The sequence below is a fragment of the Orcinus orca genome, chromosome 17 (assembly GCF_937001465.1).
Source record: "Orcinus orca chromosome 17, mOrcOrc1.1, whole genome shotgun sequence".
NCBI classification, from domain to species: domain Eukaryota; kingdom Metazoa; phylum Chordata; class Mammalia; order Artiodactyla; family Delphinidae; genus Orcinus; species Orcinus orca.
In genome coordinates, this window is record NC_064575.1 from 86,225,169 (window position 1) to 86,233,867 (window position 8,699).

At 63.8% G+C, this 8,699-nt stretch overlaps 1 protein-coding gene across 6 annotated transcripts; it reads left to right on the forward strand.

Moving 5' to 3' along the window:
- Positions 1–2,886, forward strand: GPIHBP1 (glycosylphosphatidylinositol anchored high density lipoprotein binding protein 1). Of its 6 annotated transcripts, none has more exons than XM_049700731.1 (6): positions 7–268; positions 889–986; positions 1,276–1,383; positions 1,570–1,689; positions 2,281–2,394; positions 2,507–2,886. In XM_049700731.1, the coding sequence occupies exons 2-6, from the start codon at positions 935–937 to the stop codon at positions 2,740–2,742; spliced, it is 630 nt and encodes a 209-aa protein (XP_049556688.1). In that variant the 5' UTR covers positions 7–268; positions 889–934; the 3' UTR covers positions 2,743–2,886. The 6 variants fall into 6 exon arrangements, with proteins under 6 accessions (XP_049556689.1, XP_049556692.1, XP_049556688.1 ...); XM_049700734.1 differs by having other exon boundaries at positions 20–268; positions 1,306–1,383; XM_049700733.1 differs by lacking the exon at positions 7–268 and adding an exon at positions 509–527 and having other exon boundaries at positions 1,306–1,383.
- The last annotated feature ends 5,813 nt before the right edge of the window (positions 2,887–8,699 follow it).

Sequence of the window (8,699 nt, forward strand, 5' to 3'; positions counted from 1 at the left end):
GGGCGGGCTCGCGTCCCTGGCTCCAGGCCCCAATCTAGCGTCCTGCCCCCGCCCCCTCCTTTCCGTGGCCTCCAGGAAGGGGCTTCTCAGCAGTCCCCGAGCACAGTCTGCGTCCCGCAGGGGAGGAACGGGAGAGTGGGGCAGCCCAGGCCCACACACAGCGCAGCACGGGCAGGCTCCCAGCGGCTCCCCAGGAGGCCTGCACCCTGTCCTGGATGGTCGGCGTGGAGCTCTGGAGGGCAGGGGCCTCCAGAGGATAGGGTGTGAGGTGATGGTGGGAAGGCTTCTCTGAGGAGGTAACGCCTGTGCGGGTGGGACAGCCTCGTGGACGTTGGCAGGAACAGCATCCCAGGCAGAGGGAACAGCCAGGACGAAGCCCCGAGGCGGGAGGGAGGGCAGCCGGCAGCCAGTGGGCGAGCGCAGGGCTGGCGGGACAGGCAGGCCTGGCGGGAGGACTGCAGCTGTGCTTTTCTTTGAAATTCTCTTAACAAGGCCCCCGGAATGTGGATGACGACTCACGGCTGAAGGTGCCTGGGCAGGGGTCTGCAGCTGGAGGGCCCGTGAGGCCAGGCTCCTGGGGCTGTGTGGCCTGGGCCTGGGTCCTTGGGGTCCAGACAGGGGGCAGTGGGCTGGCCGGCCCACAGTACTGGGCTGAGGCCTCAAGGCCAGGGCAGAGCCACACAGGTGGACGGGACGCCCCAAGGCCAACCACAACGACTTCCTCTCCCCCACCCAGCCCCTGGAGTCAGGGAGGGAAATGACCATCCCTGGCCCAGTGCCTGGCCTGGGGGCCAGTGTGAGGCCCATTGTTTGAGGCTGGAGCTGGGGGGTCCAGGGCCTCCGGGAAGCCCCCGGCAATGTCCTTTGTCCCACTTCCCACAAATCCAGAGGCCCAGCGAGGAGCTGGGTGAGCAGACGCAGCAGCTCCGGCAGGATGAAGGTGCTGGTGGCTGTCCTGCTGGCTCTGCTGCTGTGCGGGCAGCCAGGTACTCGGGGCGAGGGGAGATGCTGCAGCGCGGGGGACAGCATAGTCCAGCCGCACAGGACCCCCAGGATCACCCAGCCTGGGGGCAAGACATGGCTTGGGAAGAAAGAGGGAATGCAGCTGGAGGCCAAGGCCACAGGGAGGTGGATGGGGCTGTCGTGGGTTCCCATGGGTCCCTGAACCTGCAGCCCCGGCCCAGCCGGGCCCTGGGGGCACGGGCTCCCTCCCCACCCACCCCCAGGCTCAGCCGCTCAGAGAGGCAGGCTTTGGGGTGCCCTCTCCTCTCCCAGCCTCAGTTTCCTCTTCTGTGAAATGGACAGGCCATCCTGACGGCTACGGGCCAGCTGCTGTAAAGGGCCAGCACACACCCCCTAGTGTTGCGGGTAAGGAACACACAGGTAAGGGAGCAGGGCCGGGGCTCGGAGACCCAGGCAGTGACCTCACCAGCTTGGGAGGCGGCGGGGAGGACAGAGGGACTGGCAAGGGGGCTGATGGATCGAGGGGTGGGGGCGTGGCACTGGACCCCGAGCATGTGTCCTCTGTGCCCGGGTAGTGGAGGTTTACAGGCGTCCCTGCGCGGCCAGGCAGAGGGCGGACGCAGGAGGTCGAGGATGATGACGTGGACGCTGGACCTGAAGGCTATGACGAGGATGACGACGAGGAGGACGACGAGGCCAGCGTGACTGCAGGCAGCAGAGGCACAGGTACCTGCCCACCCCGACCCCACGATGGGCCACTTGTCCCCCTTTTCCAACACATGCGTGGGCACTGCCGAGGGCCAGGGTCCGCGAGGCTGACGGTGAGGACACGACAGGCAAGGGCCTCCGCCTGTGAGCTTCCCTCCCCTTGTGGGGGGAGGGGTGAGGAGGGGCCCCTGACACTCAGCACACCCTCACTTCTCACCCTGACCGTGACCCTCAACTGCCGTCCAGAGTAGGGAGGCCTAGAGAAGGAGCCATTCCTGGGAGGGACAGTGGTGTCGCGGCAGAGAGGTTAGAGAGAGTTCACCAGGCAGGACAGCAGCACAGCGGAGCCCGGGATGGGGAGACCGGAGAGTCACAGGCCCTGGTGTGGAGTCCTGTTCAGAAAGACATGAGCAGCCTGGCACTGGTGGGGCCGGGCTAAGGGGAGGGAAAGGGGCCAGTCCTGAGGCAGGGGCGCAGGGTTCGTGAGGGTCAGCCGAGGATGCGTGAGTGGGACAGGATTTGGGAAAAGGCCTCGGAGGTGAAGAGGCCGGAGGTGGGGGGCTGGGTGAGCCGGGGCGCGCTGGGGACTGAGCCCGCCCGGCCTCCCAGTGCAGCTGCGGTGCTACTCCTGCCAGTCCCTGCACCGGGATGAGAGCTGCAGACAGATGCAGAGCTGCATCCTCCCCAAGACCTGCAAAACCATCGTCTCCCACTGGAATACTGGTGAGCAGGCCACCCCGGGGCAGCCGGACGGGAGGAGCCCGTCTCCCACGTCTGTGCGGGGCCTCGTCCCTACAGTGTGACGCACTTTCTCCACCACCCCCTTCCCACCCAGAGTCAGGTCCCCGGACCACCTACTCGGGGTGGTGTGCAGACACATGTCAACCCATCAGCAGGACGGTGGATGGCTCCCTGACGACCATATCCTGCTGCCAGGCCAGCCTGTGCAACGTCCCGCCCTGGCAGGACCCCCAGGGAAGCGGGGCCGGTGGCCCCCGGGGCAGACCCTCAACCGTGGCCACCGCCCTCCTGTTCAGCCTCCTCGCCGGCCTTCAGGCAATGGTGTTCTGAGTGTGGGGGGGTCCCACCCCCAGCCCCAGCCCCAGCCCGGCTTATACCCTGGCTGGTCAGCACTCTGCCCGCTGTCTTCCCCTCCCTTCCCCTTCCCTGCCCCCACCCCAGCTTTGGAGAATAAACTGGAAGCGTCTGTAATGATCCGGCCAGCACTGGTTCCTCACAGCCACGTCTGCCTCTCCTCAGTGTCCCCATCTAGCACCCTGGCCTCCTCTCCCTGCCTGTGTGTGGCACGATGGCCAGCATGTGGGCCTTAGGTCCAGGCCTCAGCTGCTCACAGGGTGGGTCCACCCAGCTCCCGCCCCTGGCAGAGAAAACACTCACCATGTGCCTGGGGGGAGACCACCCCAACTTGCTCCCCAGCTTCCCACCAACAAAACACCTCCAGCCAGGTGATGGGCAGCCCATCTGGGGGAGGAGACTTTGGGAGGAAGGCTTCCTTGGCCTATAGGAGGAAGGGCCCTCCACCCCGGGAGGCTGCTGGGGTTTGAGGGTGGAGTTGATGAGGGGCTGGAAGAAGAAGAGAAAAGAGAGGGAGGCTGGAGGGGCAGTTGAGATGGGACTTTGCAGCCGACCGCTCAGCCTGGTGGGTGCCGGGGGCATAGGGGCAGTGAACGGGGCTGTCAGGCCACCAGTATCAGGGAGGGGTGACATGGCCTCTGGGCTCCTGAGGAGAAGAGGAGGGGAGCAGTGGGAGGGGGCCGGGTAGGAGAACCTCGGCTTCCCCAGTGTCTGCTCTGGCTAGGCTGGTGTCATTGGCTGCTGGGCACTTGGCCTTCTTGACTGGTGAGAGGACAGAGCCCTGGAGTGGGAAGGAGAAGGCCTGGGCCTGGGCCTCTGTTTCCCCATCAGAGCAGTACAGAACAAGGCTTAGAGGACCCCTGATCCCCACCAGCTCAACATCCCCTGGGCTGGGAAGCCCAGAACTCTATCCTGCCTGTCAAGTATCCCAGCAGGCAGAATAGTCTCCCACTTTCCATTCTCCCCTTTCCTTACTAATGGAAACATCAAGGCCTAGCTGGGGATGGGGGGAAAATCCCATAGGTAGAGATAGCATATCTTTCTCTTCTCCTTCCTCCTTCCTGTGGCTGGAATGATGGCTGGAGCACAGCAGCCACCTTGCACCATGAGGCAGCATACTGAGAATGGCAGGGCAGCATGGAGGAAGGGGCCTGGACCCATTACACCAGCCTTGCACTGCCTAGCTCAGGACTCCTTTACCTGGGAGGGAAATAAACCTCTGCCATCTTGAAGCTAGTTATTTTGGGTTTCTCTGTTTCTTGCATTCTCACACGCTCTCACGCATATGCACATATTCACACGTACTCCCACTCGCACACACACTCGTGGACACACGTTTGCACACACAGTCCCTACGAAAGCATAGCAGATAAGAGCCGAGCTCGGGGGTCACACTGCCTGGGTTCAAATGTTAGGCCCACACCCTCCAGCTCCAGCCCTGGGTGAGCCCCTTCGCCTGCAGCTGGGCTTCCTCACCTGCCAAGTGGGAAAGTAGGAGACCCCTCCCCGTAGGTCTGCAGTGAGAACTGACTGAACCGCTGAGGGGGCTGCTTGTACCCATGCCTGGCAGAGAATAAACACTCAGCAAGCTACTGTTGTCAGGGCAACCCTTACGCCCCGCCCCTGTGTGCCACCTGCGAGTGCAAGCTCATGGGAGACGCCCCACCCGAGTCCTTTACCATCACAAGAAGCCTCGTTAGCCACACCCACCCGCTGCAGAAACACTGGGCACCATCACCCGCATTCACAGGATTCCCTTCCACCCTCCGCCCTGAAGCCCCCAGAGCTCTGAGTGCACAGACGCCCCACCGTGCACCTTTGGAGCTGACCTCCTTCACGGCCCTTGGCAGCAGGAGGGAGCCAGGTCGGGCTCAGTCTGAAGCCACTGGCTGAAGGGCCTGCCCTGGGCTCCTGCTTTGGCGACAGCCTCTTCTCTGGGCTCCGCGCGCACTGCGTGCAGCTGGGCCCCTGATTCCCGCCCTGGAGAGCAGAAAGCACAGCCCTGACCCCTCACTGGGGCTTTAACCTGCCCCTGCCCGAGGGCACAGGAGGAAGCAAGTGGTGCCTTGAGCGGGCAGGTTCAGCTGTGGGCGGGGACCTGACGTGCCTGCCGGGCACCCGGTCCCAAAACACCGCCCCTCCCCGCCGCCCAGCCAGCTCCCTGTCCTGGCACCCAACAGTCCATCCGATGGAAGTGACACTTCTGTGCAAGGTCACGCAGCTGGTGGTGGCAGGTCCAGGACCCAGCTGGGGGCTTCCCGCCGACAGCGGCCGCCTTCCCGGGGGGCCACGGGCCAGGCGGGCAGTGGCGCCAGGGCACCTGAGTCAGAGGTTGGAACTGGCTAGATGGCGGCCAAGACCCAGCTGGGTTCCCAGGCCAAGTCCAGTGTGAGGTGTCAGCAGACGGTCACAGCCAGGCCTTGTCACAGCGCGTCTACGCCTTCCCAGGAGGCTGGCGGAGGGCATACCCATCTGGATCACTGCCCCTGTTCCCCACGGCTGCCGAAACAAATGACCACAAGCTCAGGGGCTTAAAACCACACCCGTGAATTATCTCACGGTTCTGGAGGTCAGAAGGCGTCACGGGGCTGCGTCCCTGTTGGAGGCTGTGACGGTCAGTTTCATGGGTCAGTTTGACGGGGCTAAAAGGGGTGCCCACGTAGCTGGCAAAACATGACTTCTGGTGTTTCTCTGAGAGTGTTTCCAGAAGAGCTTGACATTTGAATGGCGGGCCTGAGAAAGGAAGGTCACCACCCCACAGGTGAGTGGCCACCACCCAGTCCATCCAAGGCCCAGATGGAACAAAAAGTCAGGAAGGACAAGCTCTCTCTCCCTTCTGGAGCTGGGCTGTCCATCCTCTCCCGCCCTCAGACATCGGGCTCCTGGTTCCCAGGTCTTTGGACTCAGAGGGAATTTACCGCACCACTTTCCTGTTCTCGCGCTTCCAGAGAGCAGGTTGCGGGGCTCCTCGGCCTCCAGGACCATGTGACCCAATTCCTGTAATCAGTCCTCTGTGCGTGTCTGTGTCCTGACCTCCTCTTCGTATAAGGGCAGCAGTCAGATTGGCTTGGGGCCACTCTCGTGACCTCATGTACCTTAATCGCCTCTAAAAACCCCATCTCCAAACACAGTCCCATTCTGAGGTCATGGGGTTAGGACTTCAGCATGTGGATTTGGGGACACCAATTCAGCCCATCGCAAGGGGCTGAGACAGGGCTCTGTGGGGGGCCCAGACGGGGGCAACAGCCCTGAACTGAATTTAAAGGAGGTGTTTGCCAGGGTGGTGGAGGTGGGGGAGGAGGGCCGGGGGACCTGCAGGCAGACGGGGTGCAGGGTGGGTCGCGGTGGGCAGGGGAGGGCTGGAGCACGGCTCACAACTCCAAGACTCCGCTCCCCAGCCCTGGGCCCCGCCTGCGGCCCTCGTGAGCACAGCTGGTGGCCAGGCAGGGTCGCCCGCTCCTGCTGGCTTCCTCAGCACTCGGCCCGTCTGCTCCTCGGGTGCCTGTGTCCCCCACGAGCCCCATGGCAGCGGCAGCCAAGCTCCGAGCACCAGGTCCTGTGTGCAGACCTTCTCTGTCGGCAGAGGCAGTCCTCGGCCCCCCTGCAAACCCCGCCCCCAGGCTGGCCCTGCCCTGCAGAGGGCATGCACCTGTGGTGACCCTGAGCCTGCCTCACACCTCCAGAGGTTGTGCTGTCGCGGCCTGCGGCTCCCACCTGCCCGCCCCGCTGAGGGCCTCCCATATGGAGGTCTGGGGGCCTCGCCGGAGCCCGTCACCCCAGCCCTCCCCGCTCCCTCTCCTGCCCCGCCTCCATGCTCTCAGGAGTCAGGAAGTGGGCTTCCAACGGGCCCAGCGCTGGTGAAGGGCCTCTAGCCGCACTGGTCAGGCAGGAGAGGACGCCCGCGGAGCCGGCAGCTCCTCAGACACCCGGCCGCGACGGCAGCGGCCCTGTGAGGTGCCTTCTTCTGGACGAGAGCAGGTGCGTGAGGGGCCCGGGCGGTGGGCCAGCCTCCGGGCCTCGGCGCTCAGGCCTCGGGACCCCCCAGAGCAGGCCCTTCACCCTGGGCTCGTGCAGGCGCTCGGCCCCCCAGAGGGCCCTCCTGGAGAGCCTGATGCTGGAAACTTCCGGAGCCTGGTGGCCCTAGGTGAGGGCTCTGCCCTGCAGCTCAGACGCTGTTGCGGCTTCCCGGCTTTTCCAGTGTGACGTGGATGGGGCCCCGCCCTGCAGAGGCCATGCACCTGTGGTGACCCTGACTCTGCCTCACAGGAGTGAGATGCCTGCCGGGCCTCCAGGCTGAACTGGCCTCTTCCCGGCTGAGGGACCTTGGCAAGAGGCTCGGCCTCTCTGTGCTCAGTTCTCTCTTCCGAAGAGAAGAAACTGCAGAAACACGGAGCCCATCTCCTAGTATCCCCGTGGAGGCTGGCTGGGTGCCGGCTGCCAGGCGCTGGTGCACCACCGACGCCAGGGGTGAACGCCATGGTCACTGCTCTGACCCCGGAGCTGTCCCTGGGGAGTCTGCTCTGACCCCAGAGCTGTCCCTGGGGGGCTGCTCTGAGCTCCGAGCTGCTGTCCCTTGGGTTGGGAGGGCTCCTCTGGGCCCTGCCCTTTGGCCTTTGGAGGCAGGCTTTCTGTCTCTCCTCCCAGCATTGGGTGGACCCACTCGCCCTGCTCCCTTCCAGGTGCCCTGCCCGTGTCCCACCCCCTGGCCCCCATGAGAAGGGAACAAATGAACCCAGTGGGCAGAGGGACCCCTTCTGTGTCCCCACCCAGCCCTGGCGCTGGCAGACAGCTCAGGCAGAATGCTGTGTTCCCTTCTGTTCTGGGCTCAGCTGAGCTGCCAGCTGGACGAGGGGCTGCGGGAGTCCTGTCCCAGTGGGCAGTCCTGGGCATCCCGCCCCAGCTCCTTTAACGTGGTGTTTTCTTTGGGACTTCCTTTCTCTTAGCACAGGAAGCAGATGGCCGTGGTCGCATTTCCCGTCCTTGTCCGCAACCATGAGAACCGGGTGAGGACGAAGCAGTGACCCCAGAGCAGGACATTCCTGAGGACAGAGACTCCCGGCCTTCGGCCTTGGACAGACCCAGCGGCGCCCTCCAATGACCACCGGGGTTTGCAGAAGTCGATGGACTCGGGGACTGGCCAGCAGCGGGAGCTGAGCGAGACTGCCGACTCCTAGGCACACAGTCTGACTGGGGACTCTCCGGAAGGGAGGGGAGTCACAGCGATGTCACTCGAAGACGTCAGGCCTGCACACATCAAGGGCTCCTGCCTGAGAGCGGGTTGCGGGGAGGCCCACTTGGGGATGCAGAAATGTGTTTCAGTGTCAAGGCTGCTGACCAGAGCAGAGCCGCTCTCACCCATGGGACCAGGGTGGCTCTGGGCACCCAGAGGTGGAGAATTGGGGCGGGGGTTATGCTGGAGTAACGTGGAAAAACCTCCCCTCTGCGTGTCCCCTTGCTCAGCCTCAAAATCCTCCCAGAAAATACCCAGGGTACGTGGCAGAGGCGGTGGCACGTGGGCTGTCAGCCCTGCAGAGCAGGCGTCCTGGAGAGGAGCGGCCCCATGAAGCCCCAGCCTCAGCACGTCCTCGGGCAGGAAGCCCCCGAGTGCGGTGGCTGCAGGAAAGCCCTCAGCTCCGGACGGCTTGTGATCCACCAGCTGCAATGAAAGAGAAGCTGTGCAGACGGAACACAGACTCAGCCCAGGGTGAATTTATGCTGAAGGACACGGGAATGTCAGCTGTGGTCTGGTTTCCCTTGCCCATTCCCGTCCCCATCCTGGCTCAGGTAATGCCTAGCGATTTATCTCCCAGTAAGTCTGTAAGCAGATGAATGTGGGAAAGGTTATGTAATTTGTGAATGGATGTACTTACCACCCACCCCTCACCATCACTTGTAAGCCTGAGGGGGCGGACCTTAGTTTTTCTAAATAAATT